General features: G+C 37.1%; 1 protein-coding gene across 2 annotated transcripts in view; it reads right to left on the bottom strand.

Annotated features, from left to right (window-relative positions):
* The window catches only part of TOX (thymocyte selection associated high mobility group box), a 309196-nt gene that overhangs the window by 137428 nt on the left and 143769 nt on the right, over positions 1-27999 (bottom strand). Inside the window, exon 2 of one of the 2 annotated variants that reach the window (XM_017547563.2) lies at positions 14744-14809. The exons of the other annotated variant lie outside the window; for it this stretch is intronic. Within the exon in view, the coding sequence (XP_017403052.1) occupies positions 14744-14809 (66 nt within the window). The remainder of the gene's footprint in view (positions 1-14743; positions 14810-27999) is intronic. 2 annotated transcript variants of the gene reach the window in all.

The following is a 27999-nucleotide window of genomic DNA, read 5'->3' as shown; positions in this document are numbered from 1 at the left end:
TGGAATTAAATTATGCTTTTTCAACTAAAGAACAAAAAGATGATGGGGAACAGGATGGCAAAGGAAGTGGAAGGTGCAGAGAACTACTGCATGTGCAGAGGGCCGACAGCTTTGCTCCTTCAGAGAGCTCTGCTGGCAGGCCTGCAGCCCTGGCTGATCAGGTTCTTACAGTTCGACTCCTGCCAACCCAAGTAAAAAGTGAACCAGAAAGTCACTGTCTAAATTTGCACAAAAGCTATACTTTCGAGCACACTGGCTATGTCCTTAGAAAAGTGATCTTCCCTGCACGATGCTTGGCAAGGCGGTCAAATTGCTAATGAGAGGATCACTTTTGAGACTACTAATATAATCAAGAGACTGAGGTTGGGAAAGTTATAGGGGATCCGCTTTGGTTTGATCTGCTTGGATGCCTTTTCAGCCATTTGACTAAAGCCAAAGTCCTTCCCTGAAGTCCAACCTTCCCAGCCTTCCATTTCAGTGGAAAAGGAAACTTCTCACCTGATTCTGGAAGATCTCATTTCCCCTGTCTGTTTAATGACCTACTCGCATTCCTTTCTAATCATACTGCTTTACATGCTCCATGATCCGAATATCCTGTTTACATTATTTTCTCCTTCTGCAATCCACATTTCCTTTTGCTACAGCCTGTTCCTATGTTCTTACTCTATATGATTACATCTGGAAATGGAATGTTAATTATGCTGACTTTTCTTTTGACTACAGAGAATTCATGTTTTCATACGACCCAGACAGAGTGTTAATATATGCTAACCAGGAACAAATAATGGGAAATCTCTTTTAAACTTTGCTTTTTCTTCTTTTTTCAAAATCTTGTTTCTCTACCAGAGAGGCATTATATTTGTGGGTCTCTGTCCACATATTGCAATCATTATACAGAGCATTTTGTCTTTGGTGACAAGAAGTCCCATAACTCAGAAGAATTCAAAAGATATCATCTCATCTGTATCTTTAAATTATGTGATGGATTCATGCAATCATGCATACGCTAAAAATATGGCTATGGTTATAACTTTGTAAAATATGTTTCTCATATAGAACTTCATTTGAAAGATAAATAGTATTTCCATCAAACATATACATAATACCCTAATTTTTAATCTGTAACATAATTCCTGAAAGTTAAGGATAGAAGAATGCCAATGTTTAAACATGTTTCATCTTCTATTATTAAACATTCTTGTTGCATGATTCAGAGAACTGAAGGGAAAGCAAATTAAACTGAGAAGTTTATTAGAAAAATAATAAATTTCCCCTGAACGTTTTCAGAAGTTAAGATATTGCGTCTAAAGGTAATTTTTCCTGAAAGAGTTTAAACAGCATCAACATAATCTCCAATTTCTTTTGAGAAGACCTTCAGGAGTAGGTATTTTTCAGATTCTTTTGTCTCTGCATGAACAAGGGTTGATAGCTTGAGACTATAATGTATTACTGTGGAAAGCTACGGTCTGTTACATAAATCATCTTAACACTCAGCAAGAATTGTCCAACAGTGCCATTGATGTGCTCAAGCCAATGATCCTGCAAACAATTTTTTTTGTCTTTCTTCACGCGTTAGACAATAGCAATAAATCATCTTCACTTAAAAACACACAATGTACTAATTTTTTAAGCAACAGTTATCAACATGAAATTTTTGGTAGGAAGCATGACATTTATTTTATTTGTGCTCATTAATTTTTTTAACCGGTGTTTTAAATAAAAAGAAATGAGTGCCTCGTTTGTTACAGAAGCATTGCCATGTACCTACTATGTGTAATACGCATCCTGCGAAGAGTGATCTGAGATACAAAGAACCGAAAGACGCAGCTTGTGAAAAACATCAAAAGATATATCTCTCATTTAGTAAAGACTTAAAGGGTCAGGCTTATTTGTTGTTAAATTGCATAAGAAACACTGTTAAATTGTAAGCGATACTAGATCTTCTTTCAGTTGCATTTTGATGTATTTGTTGATGTACATGTTTCGAGAATTATATAAATTTATAGAAATTCATTGTGGTGTCAGTTATAAATAATCTGATTATCTTACAATGTTATATGTAATAAAAATAATTGAATATCTTTGTCAATTGTAAGCTTTCATCAACTTTTTAACCATGCTATTCTAAGTTTTAGTCATCTAGCATCATTGCTTTTTATTCTTCTCTAAAAACATTTACAATCAGATTCATGAAAAGGACTCCGAGTACTCTTAAATACAAATTTCTGATAATTTTAAGATCTGCAGACTACATAAAATTTCTAGAATTCTAATAAGGAATTTGATGGAGTCATGAAATGACTAATAGAGAACTAGCAGAACAAAAGTTGATTATATGAGACTGAATCACTGATCAAGATCATGTTTTTAAACTTTTACTTAAAATATTGTTGGTACTTTACTCAAATGTTTTGTCTTCTAGATTTAAGAAAATTTCTTTTCTTAAGCTATATATAATTTACAGCCATTTGGCAAAGTATATTTTTATAAACAAAGATAAAAGTGTTTTATTCCATTACTTGATTCCTCCAGAATTCAAAACCTGTGCATGTTCTTATGGGGATATGGTTATTTGCATAAGTCCAATAAAAATCTGCTCTCTCTCTATACTAGGAAAAAAAAAGACATAGTTTGTTATAAAGACAGTGAAAGAGAAGAGAGAAATGGCAACTTAGGCTCTCAATAAAGAGCAGTATATTTGAAGTGTCAAACTAAGTGATATCAGAGTGTAAACAGAAGAATTACTTGAAGGTGGGATGATCAAGGGAATGCTATAAGCAGGTTTACACTGTTATCAGGGCATAAAGATCAGACACTTCTGCCAAGATGCAATAAGTGACCAGGGGAGGACCACAAAACTGACAAATGAGCAAGTCCAGGCTAATGTCCAGGCAGCAGCAGGCAGGTTCTACAGCAAGGTCAGGCCTTCAACCTCTAAGATAATGTTAAGGGCAAGACTGGTCCCACCAATCAAAGCAAACTTCAGGCTACTGGGCTTAATGCAGGCCTCTTCTGGGACTGGGGAGTAAGGTAAAATTTTACTTATGAAAAGCCAGTGTGCAAAGCCTGAATGACACCAGAAAACAGGGTCAACTTGAACCTGCCCCAGAGAATGTCTGACACTGGCTCTTCCTGGGGCCTGGGCTGGGAGACCCTGAGGTCAGGGTTTACTGTTTGAGATTTACTGAAGATTCAAGGGGTATTGGGGTCCTGGGCTAAGCACCTGAAGAAGATCAGGTGAGGGTGAAGCAGGGTAGCCTAATACTCTCTGCCTCTCTCTCCACAGATTTTCAGGAAAGTCCTTACTGTTTATATGCAGGGCTTTCTCCTGCTGTAATTCATTAATAATACCTAAATGGGAAAGCGATTTGTCTCCTCTCAGTATTGCTCGGGGGTCTACACAAGCCTCCAAGCAGTATTTTTAGAGGATATTTTCATAATAGGCACTGTGTGTAGTTGTCATAAATAAGAGCCTTCCCTTTGGCTAAAAAATCCCCAGGCTTCCAGAAAACAAATAATGTACTCCCCCTCCAAACCATAAACAAATAATTAGAGATACCAGATTCAAGTGAAAGGAGCCACTTCTGAAAGTTAGGGCATGTTTTTTAGTGCTAGGTCATCATTCCACATTCAATGTTTAAAGGGTAATTAAAGCATTTAATTTCATCATTTAGCATATAATTTTATATATAATGCAATCTATTTTTTTTTTTTTGGTCATCTAGACTTTTTCAATTCTCATATTGAGTTCATACATTCTGAGATCCAGCTCTATATTTTTTGGCTTTATTTTATAAATAATGCATGTTAACCAGTTTAAAAAAAATTAAAAATATACATAGAAAAAAAATCGCCTTTAATCCAACCACTCAGGAACGAAACGTTATTAAAGTATGTTTCTTCCAACAGTCTGTTTAGTGCATATTTGCTAGTTTGTTTTGAGCTTTTGTTTTAGTTTTCAATAACAAAAGTCAGATCATTGAGCTTGGATTTTGGAGTTGGAAATGCTAAATACAAATCTCAGCTCATCCCTTAGTAGATGTAGTTACTTAATTTCTCTAAGCCTCAGTTTCCAAAGCTACAAAATAGGGATAATGATACTCTTCAATTTGTTAAGGATATATCAGGATTAAATAAGACAAATGAGATAATAAGAGACTGGTTCAAAGAAGCAATCAATAAATGTTAGCTATATTTTTATTATCACACCATCATATAATTTAAGTTGATGCCTTAAAATGGATTGTGAATAATTTTCCATGCCAATAAATATCATCAACATTATTGTTTAAATGGCTGCACATTGCATTCATGTTCTATCATTTTTTTCTATCAATTCTCCGTTTTGAACATTTAGGATGTTTTGGATTATCCTGTTGCAAACAGCACCATGACAAATAACTTAATCCACTTATTTCCTTAGGATAACATTCCAGAGTTCTCTATTTATGGAATCACAGAATGTTCACTCAAGAAAAAAACCTAAGAAATCATTCCCGAATTTTGCATATGAGAAAAATGAGGTCCAGAGAGGTTAAATTATTTGCCTGCATTTATACAACAAGTTGGGTAGATGGGAATCCCAAAGAAACATTATACAGACATTTTTTTACTTTTAACAATTGATTATAATTGTTAAGATTTTAATATGCTATTTTAAATCATGTGCAGCCTTTAAGTTTTTATAAATTTTCATTTTTTAAAAGAAATGTGTTAGATTGATTTTTGCCTATGGCTAGGTTCTATTTGCTAAGTCATATGCAGACAACCAGCATGGAGTTGGCCTATTTCTATATGTATCTAAAATATAAAAATATGTATATTTTTATATGTATATATTGAATGTATTTTATATGCATATATTGTATATATACATTTAAAAATACATGCTGTATGTATTTATTTATGGCCAATCATTTTTATTTTGTCTCTTGAGTAGAAATCAATAAATGCTGGGTGTGTAAAGTCACATTCTGCATAAGAAGCCAAATTAGCGGAGGACGAGAGCTAACCAAGAGCCTGTGCTCTTGGTTTGCCTCCTTAATCAAGGGATCCAGAATAAAGAAAGGAGCTCCGGTTTCTACTCATCACATGCGGATACGCAATTCCTACTTTTTAGATCCTTTTACCAGGAAATAGTTGCAAGTGCATCTCTCTAAATATTGGAGGTCATCTCACTTGGTAGATCTTTCCTACAAAGAAAGCTAAGGCTAAAGATAGGGATGTGGAAAAAAAAAAGTTGAAAAAATGAAGACAATTTTCCCCAGTTTAATGATGATAAGATTCCTCGACGTTCAGTTCCCCAGAAATAGGATTTCTAGGGAAGAGAGGAGGGAGGGTGAGATGTCTTCTGTAGATGACTTCTTGTACTGTATTTCCCGGAGGGGAAAAGGAAGAAGAACTAGGGTGGGAAAAGAGTTCTGGACTTGGACAAGAAAAGTAATGGAGTGTGGAGGGAAAGAACTGGGCACTGGTGGGACAGGCATGGCAAAAGCTGGCCAAGAAGGGGAGGGAGGAATCACTGATCTGCATCAAGGAAACCAGGGACAGCAAATATCCACCATGTGATTGTTCAGCTTTTATATGTGCACAAGTATGAAATTACTGCTTTGTAACTAAGAAATGATAGAACATCCATGGTTTCATTTGGCATACCCTAATATTTCTCAGTGTTCTCACATATGTGACACATTTCAGTTACCTCAATACTCTTTAGAATTGAAGTTAGTATGTCAACATTTTGTCCTTAAAGTTCTAAAATAAAATTAAGCATAGCTGACCAAGAATGGAGTTTGACAGAAGCCTTAGACCTTCCAAGGTCAGAGTCCTACCTCTGATATTTACTCTCTTTACAGGTTTGGTAATTCATTCTCTCTCTCTGATCCTCACTGAATTGTTGTAAAGATCAAATGAGATAATGTGTGCATAGATTTTGTTTAGTTCCTTGACTGAAACAGGTAGCTTCCAACTGACAGCTATTGCTGTTATGAATCTAATTCTTTCTGGGCACTAGGGTAGGAGAGTACTGACCTAAACTTCCAGGCAAGCAGAAGCTTCCTACTGCTGAAATTTACCATCATCTTTAAAAGCAAGACATTTAATTGAGGTCAGAGCATAAGAAATAAAAAAAACTTTGCAGCAATGGTACAGAAGAGTCCAGGCTTCCCTGAAGGTAATTTCTGTATAGAGCTGCTCACCTGGCATCCCTATTGTCCCCCATTCTCATTTCCTCCAAGGTCACTCTCTTTCTGATTTTGGAGAATAACAACAAACAGTAGGCTTAGTTCTTGAAGGAAGGCCTCTCCTGAAATGCTAGGAGGCCCAGTTGCATACAGAAAAGTCTTCATTACTGGTCTCAAATCATGACCATGAGAGCCCTTGGGAATTTCAGATCAGGCTATTACATTTGAATAATCTGATGCTGGGTCTTAGAAGTCACTTGTTTGTCTTTGCTACCAACAGCATCAATTATCCTAATTTATGAACAGCAAAGGATATGGAGAACATTTTCCAAGATAGCCACCAATTAATTTCAAATCATTAGGGCTATAGTTACATTTTTAAATACTCAAACTATAAAATAATATAGATCAGAAGGAACACGGGAGAAAAAAAATACAGATATGGATAAAGATTAAACTAAAACCCTCTTTGTGTTTCTGGGAAGTCTAGATTAGTCTGCTCCCAAACTGAGGAACTGAAACTGCAAAGGGAAACTTGGCACTTTTTCAAAGGTGTTTGAGATGGCAGGTGAGGATACACAGGAGGAGGTCTGAGAAGACACTGAGGTGGGTGGAAAACACCTCAGCTTTTCTAAGCCCCATCGTTTTTTTATAGTAAAAATAGGCAAAACTGCTTCTACTTAACATACCGACATATCGAAAATTTAGTGTTTCTTTAGAACAATCTTAAGCACGTTGGACATGGAGCTAGCATAGACAGATGACATTATTCAACACTTTACTATTCTTAAATTGAAATATTATACTTACTTTGGAGGACATTCTTTAGTGACAGGTTTATTATGCATCACCAGAAAAGAATATCGAGTGTTATAATTACAAAATTTAACAGGAAGGATCATTTAGTTTTTCATAATTATTCACATGCTAAAGAAAAAAAATTGTTGAAAATATAATTGTAAACAAGTCAAATAGCTGCTTTCAAAATGTATCAAACGCTACCACACAACTGGTCAGGCTGTGCAGTAGTGCTACAATTCCCCCCCCCCAATACCTAAATATGCTGGCATCACTTGACATCTGTCCACTGAGTAAACCATGCTCCATATGGAGTGCAAGGTTTGTGAATCTGTTTTTACCACTAATGCTATTCCATTCCGATATTTTTATAATTTTTGCCACTGAAATACATTTCCCTAATACTTGACAAAACATACTATTTGACAATTGTTCTAAAATTCTCATGTCTATCCAGCAACAAATAAAAAATGAGCCTTATATTCACAGATCCCTCAGCTTGGAAATGTATATGATATACAACATTTAACCTGTCAGCAGCCTCATTAGTGTCAATGAGTGGAAACTGGCAATCAGTAGATGGTGTGCTCTACATGTGTTTATGTTTTAAAATGTTCCTAAAATAGCTCCTTTGCTGGCAAGGTTGACATAAAACACTTTTACTGGACAAATAAATTTCAGTTTAAATGTTATGGCCTATTTACTTTTTTAAGGAATTCATATTTTCATGTAGATGATCATTTATAGCTAATGGAGTCAATACCCAACTAAAATAATAGTAATAATAAAGGCAGGGTGGGTCAAGAATTACCTAGAGTTCAGCAACATCAATGTGGTTGGCCAACAAAATATGTAGAAAGACCAATGTGTGTTTGACTATCCTAAGCCCTAAGATATATATTTGGATGGTGCCAGTATTCAGTATCCATACAGCCATTAAGACATTTTTATAAACCGTAAGAAATATGTGAGCTATTTCAAGATATAATGCTGAAAAACAGACTTCCATGTACGAAGCCAATTTAGGAAGAAAACAACATAAACAATAGTAACTTGTGTGCTCAAGTGAAGCATCTTTTTAATTTTGAGTAATGAAGATGTCAAGCCAAATGCTAGAGTAGTTTAACTTAATTAGGTGGCCTATTTTTCCAGGCATCCTTTCATTTCCCATTGAAAACTCAGCTTGTATGCAAGGCAACAAGAGCAATTTTGTCTGTAATGAATACCTCCAGGACTGCACTGAGTAATCATTTGAATGTTACACTGAAGACTGGTTTGAGTAACTAGTCTGGGCTTGTTAAGATGCCAGACTTTGTTAGACTAACTTGATTACTCAGAGCATGGCAGCTTTATCATTCTATTGGGTCAAAGGTCAAAAAGTCAAGTTAATGTTACTTCTGAAATTTCTGCCAAAAGGAACCAGTCTAAAAGGAATTGGTCTAATTTACAGTTTAAACTTATATCATGATCATGGAGACTTTATGGCCCACAGTAAAGAGATTATTTTTTGAAAGTACTCTAAAAATATACTTTCTAGGTCCTTTTTGTCATACCTCATTTACACTCTAACCTGGAGAATTTTCTCATTAGGAAAACAGGAAATTAAAAAAATAGAGTCATTAATATATTTATAAATCTTAAAGCATAATTCTAACAGTAGATTCAAGAGACTATTGTACAAAAAGAAATTTGAAGCACACTACTCTTTCTAATACATTGCATTCCTGACGATAAACAACAGCATGTTATTGTAACAAGCACTGACTGTCATTATCTAGTTTATTATCATGTTAACTCTTTGAGTCTTGCACTTGAAATAATTCTCCAAGGAGGAGGGAGTGCTAGAAGCTCCTGTTAATACATAAGGGCACTGGCATGCAGATAAAGGACATTGTCTATTGCAATGGACAGGACAGGGCTGGGTTTGCTAAATGTTTGCAATGCAGGGTCAAGAATCATTGCAATGGGGGCAGGGCGAGGTGGCTCACACCTGTAATCCCAGCACTTTGGGAGGTCAAGGCAGGAGGAACACTTGAGGTCAGGAGTTCAAGACCAGCCTGGGCAACATGGTGAAACCCTGTCTCTACAAAAATTAGCCGGGCATGATGGCAGGAGGCAGAGGTTGAAGTGAGCCATGATCATGCCATTACACTCTAGCCTGGGTGACAGAGCAAGACTCCATCTCAGAAAAAAAAAAAAAAAAAAAAAAAGAATCATTGCAATGTAAGACTCTAAGTATTTATATGATTAAAAAATATACACAAAATATTTTAGTTGATTTGTTCATCATCTTTCAACAAACAATGCTGCATACCTCTGATATGTCAGACATTCCAGGCACAGGAGAGCCAAACAGAAACAAGAATGAGCCCTACCTTCAGGAGCTCACAATCAGGTGAGCGAGATAAGGGCATCCCTGGTGATACCAGTGTGCCATCTGCCACCCAGGGACAAATACACACCACAATAAAGTAGCCTTGTAGACAATGGCGAGGTGCTGAGGTGTGTATCATTCAGCAAAGATGAGGAAAAGGAAATGAGAGAAGGTAAGATGAGCTCCTGAGAAACTGTGAAGCCTAGAACTAAGGCAGAAATTGTGTACCTGGAAAAAAGGAGATGGATTCAAAAGTTGGGCCAAAAAGTAGAATCAAACTATCTGGAATTAATCAAAGGCTGAATGACAAGGGAGACTCCCCAAGTCTCTGCCATGAGCGTTTGGACAGGTGTTGGTAACACTTAGGCCATATAGGAAAAAGAGAAGTTTGGGGGTGAGGAAGCAGGTGGGAGGTGATGAGCTATGGTTTGATGAACCGATATGTTGAATTTGAGCTACTATCAGGGACGGGTACCCCGTGGAGTTAGAAATGAAACCTGAAATTCACATGAAAGCTGTCCAGGATATATACTTGCTCTTCAATTTTATATTCAAAATGTACCTTATGAACTGCATGTCAAATGCTTAGTTGTAACTGATTCCAGGAAAACATAATATTGCTATATTTTATAATTCTTATTTTTAATCTTGAGATTTGAGAGATCAAGTAAGAGACAGAATTCCAGAGGGAGTTGGGATTAGGGAGAGAGAAAACTGCTCATAATTTCAGAATCCTCTAAAATACGATCTTGGGCCAGTATATTTTATATTTAGGGTTTACTATAATGCTCAGAATGAACAACAAAAAATAGTTTAAACTTAAAGGATAACTGTTCATGGAATGAACAAGGAAGAAAGGAAGGAAAGCAGGAAGGTGGTGGGCAGGGAGAGAGAGGATGAAGGAAGCAGGGCGGGGGAACAAAACAGAAGGAAATGGTTTAGCAGAGCAAGGGCCAAGGTCCAAGAGGAAGTGATTTATTAAAAATCTGGTTCAATCAAGTAACCTGAGCTTCTCTATAACCTGATGCCAGTAAAATCTTCTAATTCTTCCTTAATATTTAAGGATTATTTCCTGTATAAAAAAGATCAGTCCTTTTGCCAACTGAGGCAGGCAAATGAAGAGCTGGGTCCTTGAGTCCAGGGTACTTGTGGAAAACAGAATGAATGAACAGGCAGCCGTGGAAAAAGACATTGTTTTTTTTTCTTTTTGGAATGGAGTCTTGTTCTGTCCCCGTGGCTGGAGTGTAGTGGCGTGATCTTGGCTCACTGCAACCTATGCCTCCTGGGTTCAAGCAATTCTCTTGCCTCAGCCTCTGGAGTAGCTGGGATCACAGGTGCACTCCTCCATGCCCAGCTAATTTTTGTATTAGTAGAGATGGGGTTTTGCTATGTTGGCCAGGCTGGTCTTGAACTCCTGACCTCAGGTGATCTGCCCACCTCAGCCTTCCAAAGTGCTGGGATTACAGGCATGTGCCACCATGCCCAGCAGAAAAAGGTATTCTTGAAACTGCCACAGCAGAGGAAAGAATGGGGGAAAGTCATGGCACATATTCAAAACTGAAAAATCAAATAAAATAACCTAGTGCTGCAGAAAGTTCTGATGAAGAGAACCAGACTTCTCTTCTGCTTCCTTTGATGTATTTAATTCAGATGAACGTTTACATTTTGAGGACAGCCTCATCTAAAGGACTACAAAAGGCACTACAATTATTCTAGGGGCTGGAGAAAGGGGCTGAAGTTTTACCAGGAGATAACAGAACCCGGTAGCATGCATATCTGAATGGGCTGAGAAAATTCTGGAGAAAAGTCAGGGCTGACGTGGGACACCCAATGCCCCTCTGTTTTGTTCTGCCCATTGGCAGAACAAAATACTGGTCCAGATGTTTTATAAAATACATTTTATTCTATAGATTGAAGGTGTGCAACATGTTATGAGATACATATAGATAAAACAGTTAATATAATGAAGCAGATTAACATATCTATCATCTCACATAGTTACCTGTTTTATGTGTGTGTGGCCAGAACAGCTAAAATGTACTCACTCAGTGAACATCCCAAATACTGTATTACTATTATTATTTTGAGACAGAATCTTGCTCTGTTGCCCAGGCTGGAGTGGAGTGGCGTGATCTCATCTTACTGCAACCTCTGCCTCATGGGTTCAAGTGATTCTCCTGCCTCAGCCTCCTGAGTGGCTGGGATTACAGACACCCACCACCATGCCTGGCTAATTTTTGTATTTTTAGTAGAGAGGATTTCACTATGTTGACCAGGTTGGTCTCAAACCTGACCTCAAGTGATTCGCCTGCCTTAGCCTCTCAAAGTACTGGGATAACAGGTGTGAGCCACTGCACCTGGCCCCAAATATCATATTATTAACTATAGTCCTCATGCTGCAAGTTACATCTCTAGACTTGCTGATCCTACATATTGCTACTTTGTATCCTTTCGGTCTAGATATTGTGTCTCAATCAAACAGGACAAGTTCAGAATGAGAAAGAAGTGGGTTTCTGACCAGCCGCTCATCCCGCTTCCTTTCACCAGCCCACCACATTCTCCCACAAGCTCTAACAGGACAAAGTTCAGGAGGTATTAAGCAACAGGGCCCCTTTAGCCAGGGTTTGGAAACACACAAAGAAATCTTGAATTGCATGGTTCAAATTCTAACTAGAGTAAGAAAAAAGTTAAATAATGTTTAAATTAAAAAACTGAGTGACCAGCAAACTTATAGCTATTATAGAAGAAAACAGTATTCTAAGAATGGCACCAAAGTGGAAATCTTATGGGTTTTTATTACATACTTGTCAGGCTTATTATAGGGTGGTATATTCAATTGAAAAGCTGCCTATCAATTATAAAACTATATGCCAAAAGTTTTAAGGATTTGTATACTCCAGCTTAAGAGGTAGAGAATGCATGCAGAAGGTAGTGCCAAAGAGCCCTTTGGGACTGTCTAAAAGAATATCATTAATTTTTACAGTGTACTTCCATTTCTGGAGCAGTTCCAGTATTGGCTTTCTATAAAAATCATTTCAAGTTTAGAATTATGCTATTTGCTTGCAGCAACGTCACAGGAGCAGTAGTGCGCCATATGTTGCTACTTAGCAACTTAGTCTATAAGGCCCAAAGCATGTACTGATTTGAAAATTGAACAGGAATTATAATTGTTGAGTGATGCTATGAGGCAAGTTGTCTTGGATTACTAAACTATGCAGATGTTTGATGTTATGTAGGAAAAGGAACAAAACTACTTTTTTTTTTCCTGGAGGATGACTAAAATCTCATTTATGGTTTGCCTAAAGGGGTAACTTGATTAAAATTCCCTAAAAGAATACCAGGTAATGAATTCTTGAACATAACACATTACAATAAACAAAAGGAATGTTAAGCGTAAAATTTAGCTAAGGCCATTCAACTTATGTAATTTGTGAGGTTTATTTTTCTCCAGAGTATGTATTATCTTACACAAGTCTAATTTTTAAAATAGCACATTCTAAAAACATTTTCATACATACTACATTATTTTTTTAAGTGTTTATTTCTGGCTCACAAGTCTGCTCTATCTTTAAAAAGCACAAAAGTATTTGGGGCTCTTCACTTCTTTACAAATTATCGCTGGTATTCAAAACATTCTTAGTAACTCCTGACTGACATATGAGGAAAAACAATGTTAGTTGTTTGATTTCAGTAAGGACTTAATATTATGCATTGTACTTGAATTTAAAAATCTAAGGAGCTAAGTCGTTATGATGTATATGTTCTGAATTTCCAATCCTTTATTCAGAACTCTTTAAGATGGACATAATGATTCTCTGAGAGGGAGCAGCTGCTTTATAACAGCCATCATTTATTGAGTTTGTGTTTCTACTGTTTCAAACAAATTCAATTAGCTCTTACACTTCAAAACCCTAAAGGCACCAAAGAGATGATACCAGGTTGCTTTAATCTAATAGTAATACTAAACTTGTCAGTACAGTTTTGGGATTGATGGTTAGAAGAAAATTAATAGTAACATTTTTCATTTTTTAATCAAACAGTCCTATTCAGAACTACCTATGGATCTTGGAGGCTACTTAGCCAAATGAATTCAGTTAAGGAAGAATTCTAAAGGCAAAGCTCAGCCTTCCAAAGGTATTCTTAGAGCGATCAGCTCAGTTGAATGGAAGGAAATATAGTCAGGATCTTTGAACTTCACAATGACCTTTTCAGCTGAACAATACACTGTAGTTTCCAGAATATCTGACAGAGAAGGCAGTGATCCTAATGACTTCTAAATGCAAAGTTCAGGGAGATGCAGGCCTGCCTCTGTTTTGAGTTAAGTACAAGACATTTTGTTCACAGAGTGCACCCTTAACATATACATTAGATTTAATTCACTGAACCTTAATGAAGAAAAGAAAGTTTTATGCTCCCTCTCAACCCCATTCCCCAACTCCTCCCAGTTATTAAATCTATACGAGTGCATATATAGGCATTGAACATTACTAAGAGTTTATTTTAGAATTACAAATAAAGGAAACTCCAATCTACCATGGTTTTTACCATTCTAGAAAAAATACGTTTATGTCAACAAAATGTTCCTGTGAACTCTCCCTTGTTTTCACTTACTCATTTATTTATTTTTGCCCACAATGTTCTTATATTTGATATTATGCTGGTATCCAAGGACAGTTATAATTTTGCTTTAAATATTCCACTGAATTAAAGGACCTGGTCTTAAGTATCTAAAAATAAATAGTCAAGCATTTACTTTTATAAATGTTACCATTTACATTCTCATTGGACTTTTGTTGTCACTTCTCATGATTAAATACTTTGTCAACTATTCCCAGTGAAAAGTATACAAAGATGCCCTTGAAAGGTTTCAATCATATCATGTTTTTTGGCCTGAAAACTCCTCCCCAGTTCTCACTCCTTACCTCCCCAGGAGATCCTGAAAGCAGCCTTCTGGCCCCACCGGCCATGGGATTTGGGTTACAAATATTACATTTTGTTGAAAATGGCCCCAGCCGTTGATAATTAAAGCTATTTGTGACACGTGTAGCTTATAATGATTAACTCATCTACAGTCAGAGGCACAAATAACCTGCACCTGTAAAGACTTTATTTCCTAAAGGTAAAACAACTGTTTAGGAAAGATCATGCTGGCAAAACAGCTGCTTGCCGTTCTGGAGAGGAAACAAGGTAGTATCTTTCAACAAATGCCAACTCCGGCGTTTTATCAGCTCTATCTCATTAACTGGAAACAAGGCTTAAATGCTTTGTTTATAAATTATGATTATTCCTGATTGCGGCAGTTACTGATAGTGCTACTCATTGGCAATGCAACTCTTTGAATTTGTTTAATTACAATTTGAAACAAGGCAGAGAAGATTAATTAACCCACCTGGCTGGCTGGCACATAGTCCTGGCTGGGCTCTGTCATGCTCATATACATGTTCTCACCGTCAAACTGCGAATGAAATAATAGTAAACATTCAGCAATCTTGACTGTGGGTATGTTTGGTTTTTATTTGTTTTGTTTTGTTTTTTAACCATCAAACTGGAAAACAGTAGCCATAAAAAAATACTGCGGCTGGGACTATGGAAAATCTGTCACAGCAAGCGAGCCGCATCTTTCCTTTGATGTTTCTGTTGTCATCCTTACTGACCCTGGATGTCAGTGATTTGGAGTAATTAGTGCTCTAGTAATTACAGCAAGCAAGCAAGAAATGAATGGTTTCCTTTCATCTGCAATCTGTTTTAAAACAAAATGGCTCATTTTGCACGCCATGTATACATATTGCAGTTCAGTTGTAATGAAGTATTAAATGAATGGCATGCTTTCTGAAGGAAAAGAATAACGGAAAATACACGAAGGCACAGCTCGGTGGATTCTGAGTTTAGCTCTCAAAAAAGTGCAGAGTTTTCATAATAGGCTAAAACTGGCATCACCATAATAGCTTCCTGATTCAAAAACATCTAACTTTATAATAATATCTGAAAAGAGCATGTGCCACTATAACCATGGCTAAGAATATTAATAACAATGAATAACAATAAAAACATACAGGCACAATGAAATACCCCTTTCTGAAATTTTTCAAAGACATGGAATTCATGTATTACATATGCATAGAAATTCATACACAAATTTTCAAGTTAGGAAAAGGATGAAAGAAATTCACAGGGGCAGCACAATTGGAGAACTATCAAATAGTTCAATCAACAACAACAATAACAACAACAAAATATTTTTCATTATGTGAGTTTTCGAAAGTAGTCATCACTCTGTTCAGACTTAATCCTCAGCTAGTTTTAGTCACTTGATAGATGAGCAAAGCACTTCTCTTTAGTTACAGGAAGAATTTTTCCAAGGTAATAATCAAATGGAAGAACACAATCAACTTCACAGAGCTAGGTCTGAATACATTTTCATTGGTGGACTAATTTCAGAAATGGGAGCTTGCAATTCTGAATAATTACTTTTTGAAAGAGAATAGTGTTATTGATAGTGGTGCAAACCATGGTACTGTGGATATACCTTATATATGGTGTTATATCGTAACATAAAAAACACTGCGTTATAGATATCTCATTCCACCACCTATGAACTGCTAGCAAAAGAAGGTTATAGCAATATGAGGGCCGCGTGGGTGCCCTGAAGATTCACATCAACATAAGCTGTAAATAAAGACCTCCCTAAAGACATGGAGGCGCTCACGAGACTAAGCTCAGAGAATCAAAGGATTTCTTCACACATCACCCTACAAATATATTTCACATTATGTGAGCAACTTACCAAACCAGATATGAAATTACTTATTGAAAGATGTGGTTGTTAGAGCAAATAAAATATAACGCAACTGGAAAAAGAAGAGCTGGGCATTTTAGTTGCTCTGTCAACTGGCTCAAGAGCCCAGAGTTCAAGTGACTTACCCCAGGTTCCTTTTCCATTGAACAGGTGAACGCTTTCCACCCAAAGATAGGCCAGCACCAACCAATCTGCCTGTTACTCCTAACAGCTCAAGACCTAACAAAGGGCCTCACTGGTATTTCTTCATCTCCACCCACTGTTGGAGTACACTGGTTTGTTAGCAAATGTTTTTCATGTTAAGGTGCCAAGGAACCATTTAAAAATATGGACAGTTTCTCTGACTGTAACAAATTAAACTGAAGAAGTGGAGTGAACCAAATACTCCACTGCCTGTGCATATTCTATAAATGTGTTACTTTCTATTTCATCTTCTTTAACTCATTTTCTAAATCTGGTGCTGTTCTCAAGCCAGCTCAAGGCTTTGACGTTTTGGGTTGGGTCTATCCAACATGTGCGCTAATTGAGTAGATTCAGTATTACTGCTTTTGATGAAGGCTCTTTCCTCAAGAAGTACCAATACTGAGGTAATGCTGAACCAAGACTAACACAACATTTTACAATGAAAGACATGTGGCTATATGCATTATAGATATATTTTTAAGTACATTTTATATTCCTGCCACCTGTATCTTTACATGTATTAACTGATTTAAGCATCACAAAACCAAGAGTTGGGTAATATTATTACCTATATTTTACAAGAGAAGATTCAAAGTCACAGGTAAGTGAAGCTAGATGCTTCAAGTTACGCAGCTTGTGAGAGGTAGGGCTGGAATGCAAACCCACGCGCCCTGGCTTTTTAGCTACCCATGCAGTTCAACACCAGAACGTATCAACATATTCCGAATCATAATGATAAGCTAGCTATCAATTCTGAAAATAATATCAAAAATTATCAAAGAGAGTGATGACATTATCTCAATGATGCTGGCATATTATCCAGAATTTGTGGTATTGTGAGAATTTTTTTAAGTGTCATGAGGAGCTGTCAACCTAGTATTTGGCAGATTACCCCTGGATGCCTAAAAAACCAAGAGAGGGTATGATGGTTAATTCTGCATGTCAACTTGACTAGGCCATGGGCTGCCCAGATATTTGGTCAAACATTCTTCTGAGTGTGTCCATGTGGGTGTTTCTGAGCGAGATTAACATGTGAATTGATAGACTGAGTAAAGCAGATTGCTCTCCCCAAGGTGGGTGGGCCTCAGCCAATCAGTTGAAGGCTTGACTAGAACAGTAAGGGCTGACCAGAGCAAATGAATTCCTCCTGCCTGACTGTTGAGCTGAGATATAAGTATTTCTCTGTTTTGGGGCATGACTTGAAATAACATTGGCTCTTGATGGACCTCAAACATGCCAGCTTCTGGTCTAGAACTACACCATCAGTTCTCCTGGCTCTCCAGCTTGCCAATTGCAGATCTTGGGACATCTCAGCATCCATAATCTTGTGAGCCAATTCCTTATACTGAATCTCTTTTGATAGATAGGTAGAAGATAGAAAGATAGAGAGATAGAGATATAGATAGATCATCTATCCATTCATCTAGTTGGTTTTGTTTCTTTGGAGAACCCTAATACAGGTGGCTTTTTTTTTTGAGACGGAGTTTCACTCATGTTACCCAGGTTGGAGTGCAATGGCGCGATCTCGGCTCACCGCAACCTCCGCCTCCTGGGTTCAGGCAATTCTCCTGCCTCAGCCTCCTGAGTAGCTGGGATTACAGGCACGCACCACCATGCCTAGCTAATTTTTTGTATTTTTAGTAGAGACGGGGTTTCACCATGTTAAAAATTACTACCAGGATATTCAGAACTCCTCCAAAAGCGTATTTCTGGGGAGCCTACAATATAGAAATGCATTTACTTCATGTTATTACTTGCTTTCTAGAGGAGAAGAGCCATGTTAATTTTGCTAGGAGACTCTTTAGTCTCAGTTCCTACCACATCCACTTCCTGTGCTCCCGTGTATCCCACACACATAATCACACCTCTTTGTTCAGAATGCTTTCCTTCCCTTTTACTTGTGGCACTGCTTTGTAGACTCCTCACCTCCCCTTAGTGAGGGCTAGGCTGTCTCCAGGCTCTGGGCTCCCCTAAGCAGCCCTCTGTTTCTGGGCAGGTTTTGTTGGGGGATTGATTCCACTAGACTATGAGCCACCAGAGAAAACAGTGCACACCTTCCTTATCTTTAGTGCCTCTATAACTTAGGGCTGGCACATAATAGTTCTTCAGAAATGTTTATTGCCTAAGTAACAAAAATGGAAACATATTTGCTGGATTAAATATATTATCTTTCTAGAGAAGGTGGTGACTTCAGAAGAGGAAGAAGTTCAATTTTTAGAGAATGGTTTGAAGGCAGTTGATTCAGTCTTAACAGTGGATTAAAACTGACATAGGCACAGAAGCCCTTAAAGAGAACAAAAACAACAACAAAGAATAAAATGAAAAGAAAGTACAGAAATGGCCAGGACACCATCACTCAAATGTTAGATTCAGTTCTTCCTCAATACTTGATTTAATAAAATTTTATTTAATATAAAACACATAGACTGGCCAGGAATCAAGAGACCTGGCTATAAATAAAATGTGTATGCCCTCTTTCTGAAGAATCTTGAGCTGCCAAATAAAAATACATGTGTGTATCAGAACAAGCATAGTCATTCCCCTTGTGGTTAAAAGATTATGATTGGACACGCTCTTGAGCCCAGTGGAGAAGAGTAAGCCAAGATCGCAGCATGCATCGGACCTCTCCCACCCCACTCTATTAGGTTAACGTTATCACTGAGTTGTCACAGCTGCGTCCAACCACACCCAGTCCAGGAGCTGGTTCCACGACGCTTAGCAGGCCTCCTGCTGACCCAACAATCTTAGAATGCACCCCATGCCATGGGCTTGTGGACAGTTGTCACTTAAAGTATAATTATAGTTCTTGGTCTTAGAAGTGTGGTTTTACAATGATTCCTGAAACCATCTTGTTGGATTCTCATGTCATGATTGAAGAAATAGACTTTTTATTGTTTATGAGGCCTATCTGGGGACAGAACTGAGGTCTGGATTCTTAGTAGAAGAGCTTTCTACTATGACATGCTGCTTTTTACTCCAACATTCATAAAGAGTGAGGAATCAGACTCTGACTACAGCTTTATACTCCATTTCCATAAGAAGTGGAAATAGACTCAATGGCTATTTATAGCTGGTGTGTATGTGTACACCCGAAAAGCCTAAAGGCACGGTATTCACATTACCACATTCTAATGACCCCACTTCACTCTACCTGGATTACAGATTAGATTAGCATTATTAGTAATTTTTGCAATAAAAGTGTTTTCATTAAACATAACTGCATTTCCTTACTCCGTATAATTATCACAGTTATTATACTTAGAAGTCAACTGAATTTAGGCATCATAACTTTTCAAAATATATCTAAGTATACTAGGGCTTTTAATTTCCATGTATTCTCAATTTAAAACCTGAAGCAAAGTTTGAAAGAATAAATAGGCTGATTTATTTAAATCTAAATGTAAATGGCATCAACCCAGGATTAGCCTTCCTGACCAAGCGCTTTTAGACTCTTTATTGTGTTTTTATTTCAAAGCACCAGGGGATGCAATCATATAAAAGTCATTCATAATCTTCTACTTCAGTTTTTTGAAATTGTTTTTAGAGGATATTAACCAAACCCATAATCCCAAAGAGCTTTGAAACTAGGTAGTTATTATTTCTTCTATTTAAAAATTGAAAGGAGAAATCTAGCAACATCTGAACATAGTAAATGATGAGCAAAAATGGGCGATATTAGGCTACTAAAACCACAAAGACAAGGAAAGTCAAAAATAGAATGTGAAGTGTAAATCAGTCATTGGCACTGGTACAGAAAATGGGAACATTTTAGGGGAACCATTAAAAGAAAATCAGAAAACTGCTGCTGAGGGGGAAAAACAGCCTCATGGAATTCACGAAACAGTACCACACTGTGTTGCCTATAAAGGGAAAAAGCTTACATTTCTGGGTGTTTTCTGAAAGAATATTTGATACTTTGATGTTTGAAAGAAGGGCTAAAAATGGCAATGTTTATAATAGGGGGTCAATCTGATATTTCTTACAAAATGCATTATAATAAATCATTTTTAGAGAGGCTAATATTCCTAAAATAAAATTTCCATTTTTGTATTCCTTGGCCCAATATAAGATTATAAGTCATCTATTTTTTTTTGGTAACAAAAGAAATAAGTTTGTGCAATGAAGTCTGCTGTTTCCTAGAAGCAAAGCATTTTGAAAGTTAAGCATCAAATGAGGAGTGATAATGTGCATAGTTCTAATGCTGTTCCCATGCACAGTCACAGAGATCCAGTGGAAATTGAGCAAAGCTAACTCCCACACTAACTGCACATCCTCACCAGTCTCAAGGAAAGATGTCAGGAGGCACTGGAGAAGGAATAGGTGTCTATTTATCTCCTAGTGTCAAGGTCGAGCCTCTTGATGCAAGATAGTCTTAAGTCAGTCTGCCTCCATGCCGAGCCCAGCTGAATGAAACTGGTTCTGAGCGCGGCACACTTGCAGAAGTGGATCACACTGGAAGGAAAGAGATCAGACTGAGCTGAGGCTATCAACACCCAAAGAAAAGAAAGCAAAGTTACTCTGCTAGTGCTTTGTATGGATGTGCATTCCAACCTAGGAGCACACAGAGCTGAACTAGGGAAGAGCAGTCCCTCTTGGTTGGGCTCGTTCACTTGAACTTGAATGGTAAACACTCGACTACACATCTGAATAGTATGGAGAGGAAGAATGGCCCGGGCTCAGAGCAGCTGCTTGGACGACTTGGCCTTGGGTGGGCAAAAAACAGTGCTAGACCCACAACTTAGGAGCTGGATTCCACTTTGAGGCTGAGTTTGTATTCTCATTTTTGTCCCAGTGATATATTTATCTGGGGAATATTAGATATTATTTTTGTTAACTGTGAAAACTGAAATTTTCAATAATAATAATACTATGCATTTATCCTAAACCTGTCCTTGTAAACACTGTTGTACAGTGTGGCTCAATGGCACTAATCTCAAGAGAGAAACACAACAGTTTCCCTCAGCTATGAAGGGTAAGGCTACAATGCAATGTTTTTCATTGTTGTGTTTTTTTTGTTTTTAAACAAATACACCAAACTTATGATTCAGGTTATTCTTTTATTTAGTATTATTTTAAGTAGTCACTTAGTAAGCTCTGCAAGTAAGATAATGATGCCACAGTGGTTCAAACCAGTTTGAACTTCTTCCTTTAGAGGCACTCTCTAATTCCACCAAATATATGAAGCCATTTAATTTTTGTAATAATCCTGTAACTTTGTTACTCTTATTTTATAAATGACAAAACACAAAGGAAGCCAGTAACTTGTCTGTGATGGATCCAGTTACATGCTCCCCAGATCTGCTCAGCCTGCCTGACCCTCAGGCTTCTGACCTTTGCTTCCGGGAGTAGCTCATGCCATTCCCATGTAGCCTCCAGAGGCACTGCTTCTATTGCCACCACAACCACAAACCAGGGTGTCCCCAAGCACAGCAGTAATTTATATAGAGAAGCTCTGCACCTGGGCTGGAGCTGAGGCGGTTTGGGGTAACATACCCTGAGAGTGCAGGGGAATTCCCTATTGTCCCATGGAAGGATTGGCCGATGGTGTCCTCTGTGACACCTCTGTGTCCCTCATACCCAGCAACCAGTGATGAATTGTTGCAAAGCTATGGCCACTTGGAAATATACACCTTATGTTTTCTTTTCCCTGCCTCCCTGCCTTGCTTACTTTCCCCTCACTCTGGTTTCCCTGGGCTTGCATTCCCAGCATTAACATTCAAGCTTTTGCTGCAGGCTCTGCTTTCTGTGGAACTTGGACAAAAATAGTGCCCAATGACACCAGTTAGTAAGTGACAACACTCTTTAACTACAATCCTATACTAATCTCACCCCATCTTTGTTCTGCTTTCATTATATTAGTCATTGATTCTATTTTAATTCCCTATGCAAAGACAGAAACAAACTTATGAAACAGTGATAAATAAAGATACAAGAATTGCCTATATCATGAAAGCATTACTCCATTTGAAAGAAAAAAAAATGCAAGTTTCTAGAAAACTTCATTAACCCCAAACTTTCAGCACCAAGCAATCCATTTTCATTTTGTATTGTTTAAGAAAAGAATGTGTGGATGAAAGCTTAACTACAAAACCATTCTGGTGACTTTAATGAAAATAAGTTTAATAAAATGAAAATACGGATTTTACAAAAAAGGCCTCCACAGGGTGTCTGATATCAGAAAATGAGGAGCAAAGACTTCTGCTTCTTTGTAGGGACCTTCTTTTTCAAATACATTCCCAAGTAATTTCTGAAATTCTATAATTATTAAAGCTGTAAAACTATACCACATAGTTTAAATTCAGCACAGTTTCAAATGATTTGTTCAGAACATTCCTCTGACTTTTCATGTTTTAGACAAATTTTTTTCTGAATCCATCTATGAAGGAGAAACAATTTGAGAAGCACATTCAAACGTGCTGCCGAAACTCACTTATTTCCACATCATATCAGCTCTCACCTCATTTACCACAGTACCTAAATTCAACATATATGTGGAATGAAAAGTATGAAAGTAATTACTTTGGGGGGTTGGACTTTTTATTGCTGTTATTTCTTATTAATCACAGTGAATATTTTTCAGTATCCAACAGACACATAGAGAAAAAGGTGAGAACATTTTTTTACACATATCTGGTTTGGAAGAGTATGCTCAGTTCTGGGAACCTCAAAACAAGAAAAATATAAGATTAGTAAGTCAAGGCAATGGAAAGGTTATGGGAATAGAACAACAGATGTGTTAAAAAGAGCAACAGAGAAGTTGTATTTAGCTGACCATTGAGTGTGGGTTGAAAAGATAAAACTTTTAAAAAAGTCCAAGGACAAACAATTCTTGAATAATTTTGAGATTAAAAATGGTAGTATCGAATAAAAATAAAAATAAGAAGGTACAGGGTTATTAAGACGGAGATTCTCACTTCCCTATTATTATTACTCAGACAAATTACATTTTGACTAAGTCTAACAATTATGTGATAGGAATAGACTTTTGTGATTAAGCTCTCCCAGGGGTAAGGCAGGTGTGGAATGGTATTTTGGTATGTTCAGGCACCCTGACCAATTCGAAACACATGAGGGTCAGTCTAGAGCTACTCCATTTTTTAAAAGAGATATGAAAATATGTCATTTTAAAGAACTGGATTAAATGGCAAATCCTTCAGGACATTGAATATGAGTATGGATTTGTCCATTGTGAACTGAAGCAAAGCTCTGTTAACATATCTTTTACATTTTAAGGAATCTGAGAAGTCATTCAATCCATCGTTATATCCAAAGTATACGACGTTTTATATTTTACATCTTCAAATACTACACAGTTGTAGTTATTATTGTCTACTTGCCTTTGATAAAACCTCAGGATCTCATGTTACTTTCCCTGCTGATGTATCCAAATTGTTATGAAGATTATAGAATAATTCTCCTTGCTTTAGTTTAAATCTTCACACATAGGATGTGTCCTTCTGAAGGCATATGCATTCAATGTATTTTTGATTTTCAGTTCCAAAGTGTCTTTGCTTATACAGCTCTAACTACCCCCTTTATCCTAGATCATTCCCTACTCCTGTTTGATTTTCTTATAGTGTTTTTCAAATACTTCATCCTCCTTTTTGACAATGTCCATTTTATCGTATGTTGCCAAAAGCATGTCAAAGCCAAAACGGGAAGACTTGCTGGAAACAGCGTGCCTGCTTCTATTGAAAGCCTTATTTATTCTGCATTGTGAAAGATGATTGGTGCCTCTTGTCTTACTTTCTGAAATGTCACCATGTGATGCCCTTTTGCTGAAAAAGTTGGAGAACAAAGTATCACCACATGATGCTAACAGGTGTAAACCACCTAGTGTGGTCTTGCTGATCCATTAAAATTAAATGGTCATCAGTATACTCCTAGATAAAAATGTGACAATCATTCATTCATTCAACAAATGCTGATTCTGTGCCTACTTATATGCCAGGCACACACATGCATTAACTCATTTAATCCTCACAACAACCCCGCAGACAGTATACACGTTATTTTACCAATAAGGAAACTGAGTCCTAGGGAATTAATTGTTAAGTATTTTTGACATCACTCCTGTCTGCATCTACCTCTCTACTTTCTCTTGTCACTCTACCTTTTATCCTTGCTCAGTGATTTTCATATGTCCAGATAACCCCTGCCTCTATGCTTACCCATCACCTCATCTGCCTGAAATACTTCTCCAGCTCCCAGTTCCTTCTATTTCTCCCCTTATTTACTAATAATATGATCATAAAATTTATCCTCCAGCTTGGAACACTTCTGACAGTGCCAGAAAGTAAGATTACTAATTATGATTAAATAACAGGCAGAAACTCAAAGTCTCCCAGCCAAGGAAAACCTTACTATCAGAAAGTAATCCTTCCCTGACCTCATCGGTGATTTAGATGCCTTCTCTGTACCTGTGTACGTGCTCTATGGCATCTTGTGCTTATCCCAGCCCACATCTCTTTCTACTGTTATTACTTCACTAACTCTCCAAATTGAACTATGAGCATTTTGAGGGCAGAGACTTTTTGAACTGACCTTTCTGTCTCTCCAGCACTTAGCATAGACTTTGCACATTTTATTTACTCAATGATATAAATGAATCACATAAATCCAGGGCACTCCTGTGACTACTAAAAGTATCTCAGAGATCTCACCATTCTATTATTCTGAAGTAACATTTATTCCAAGTTCTTTCATTTCTAAATCAGTGCCTGTCCATGAAAATAGCTAATTTTCCAGAGGCACTGGAAGCAAAGTTTCTGTAAACCAGATCACACTTTAGTTTTCCACATCTTCCTGTTCTAAAGGGACAGTTCAGTCACTCTAGTTTGAATAGTTTCAAAGGTAGTTCATTTTATCAGGGTTTAGATAATGGCTAAAAGCTTCCTGGTACCAAATGGTCAAGTCCTCAACCTCCTCCTTGATTCTGGGGTCCGTTCTGATAAGCAGATTATGCTAGAGCTGCTCCAGATCACACTGGTTTGTCCTTTCATGCCAACAGTAAGCTACAGGTGGGCACTGCTCTGAATCTGTAGCAGCACTATGAGGAAAAGTGACTAGACTGGCAGACACTGCCATTCTTTCAATCTCGTTGCCCACATGGCATGTGGGAAATTCAGGGCTCTGCTTCTCTTGTAGGTAAGGCAGAATAGGACAGAAGTGAGGACAGACTCTGTGGTGGAGTGGGTTTGAAATAAGGAGACCCAGAGAGGAGTCTGGGTTCTGACACTTCCTAGCCAACTAGCCTTGGGAATGAGAGTAAAAATTGTTCTTGCTCTATGTAATTATGTCAGATTCAGATGAGATATGCAAGAGCATTTGTAAATTGTGAAGCACTATACATATGGAAACTATGGTACTTCCCCCTCATGGCAAGTTTATTTGACTGTTTCCATCATTAATTGGAAAGATCAATAGGCGGGAAGTAGTGGAAAGAATCAGCTCGATGTGCCCTCAACTTGCCTGTGGAAAGGTCTTTAATATGGAAAGTAATATGTAGTGGTTTTTTTTTTTTTTTTTGGAGTCTGAGTCTCACTCTGTTGCCCAGGCTGGGGTTAAGTGGCACGATCTCAGCTCACTGCAACCTTCGCCTTCCGGGTTCAAACAATGTTGTTGTCTTAGCCTCCAGAGCAGCTGAGACTACAGGCATGCACCACCATGACCAGGTAGTTTTTGTATTTTTAGTAGAGATGGGGTTTCACCATATTGACCAGGATGGTCTTGAACTCCTGGCCTTAGTTGATCCACCTGTCTTGGCCTCCCAAAGTACTGGGATTACAGGCATGAACCACTGTGCCCAGCCTAGATATTATTTTTATCTCTACGTAAATGCAGTCATATCTGAAATATGAAATGATAGGAGGAAAGTAACAAAAGGGACACAAGAAAATAATAGTAAAATCACCAGTTAAATGAAAACTTTGTAGATCATTATAAGTATATGTATGTGCATGTAAGCATATGCAGATACATATTGTTTAAATATGTACGCATTTGTTTACTGTGTGTGTACAAAATATTTTTCTCTTGCAATGTTTTTATTTGGCTAATGTTAAAGTTATTTCAGATTACCTAGGGAAACAGCCACTATAGCACAGTATCAACAGCTACACGCGAAACTGCAGGAGGCATTTTCTGAAAATGCAAAGTGCTGTTGAACTCTTCTCTTAATTTGTACAGAAAATATTACCCAGTCATAACAAACTACACAATATTACTTTCACTAAAATTGCTTCAGGCTAATTTATTGTCATAAAATAAAGATATCAGACAGTTTGACATGAAAATATAAGGTTATACTTAAATATAGTAGTATGATATAGGATGATATGTCTCCTACAACGTTTTGTTATCCACAGCTTATTAGTTTTACACATTAAATTATCCAAAACAATCACTCTCTGTATTTAATTGTACTATATAACAATTTTTGTTCTAGTTCAACAATTACATAACCTAGCTAGATAGTTAAGCTGTTTCAGTAATCAATTAGTATTTGTTGTAATGCTCACATCAAAGAAATTATGTAATTTTCTCTCTTCTGTACATTTCTCACATTCTGTAAAAATTACATTATTAATACCTTTTGCACATTTCATATTTGCTATAAAAATTCTTGCATAAAATATTCTTTTACCATTAAGTAAATTAATATTAATGTTAGATTAAGTAGTTTTAAGATATTATTGCTTAAAATACCTTCGGAACAGTTCTGAGCAGAATGTGCACATTTTAAATAAATGAATCTTATTTCCAAGAAATCTAATGTTATTTGAGACATTAAACTTGCAATAAATAACTTAAACATGTATTGAGAATAGGAGTCAAGTAAGACCGGGATGGAAAGTAAACATTAGAACAAGATTAAATCATCTAAAATTTATTTTTGATTTTTATTTTAAAAGCAGAAGAATGTGGCCTTTTCTTTAGAGCTAATAGGACTTGCCTCAGAAAATGATATAGTACCTATTCCCCATTCTACATAATGTAGGCAACAAAGCTCTTTAGACACATGACAGGAAAGATCCCACGTCCAATATTTAAAATTCATATTTTACAGGATCCCATTATATTCTATTTTCAGGCAATGAACCTGCATTTGTAACACTCCATTTGTATTAGTGGTTCCAAAAGCTAATGTGGTTTCTCAAAACATGTACTTTCCAACTTTTATGTAGGTTATAAACAGTACTTTTAAAAACAGTGCATTTTCATACTGTCAGATGACTGGAAAAGAAAAGGGCTTGTGAATATGCATCCTGAGTAAAGGCTGGGCAGCTCCACGCATCTGCTATTTTCTCCGTAAAACTCCTTTTCACATTTTATCCAGTAGCAGCCACCAAAAACTGATTTTTAGTCCAACATTCCTTAAGGGGTGAGACGGACTTTATGAAGGGGTTCCGTATTGCCAATTGCATTAACCATATAGTATAAGTAATTCCATTATTTAGAAGGTTATTACATTGCCTTGGTTCTTTGTGGTTTCAAAGTTTTGTTTTGTTTTTGTTTTTTCAATTGCTTGGCCATAGCTTTGCTCACTCTTATTTAATAATACTAAATATTATAGTGAATATACAGTGCAACTCACATTTTCTATGGAAATGGTTTTCTTTTCCCCTTTCTTCTTTCCCTCCCTCCTTCCATCCCTCCCTCCCTTC

This window comes from Cebus imitator, unplaced genomic scaffold (genome assembly GCF_001604975.1).
Source record: "Cebus imitator isolate Cc_AM_T3 unplaced genomic scaffold, Cebus_imitator-1.0 Scaffold199, whole genome shotgun sequence".
Taxonomy (NCBI): Eukaryota; Metazoa; Chordata; class Mammalia; order Primates; family Cebidae; genus Cebus; species Cebus imitator.
This window is presented reverse-complemented; position numbering and strand designations above follow the sequence as displayed.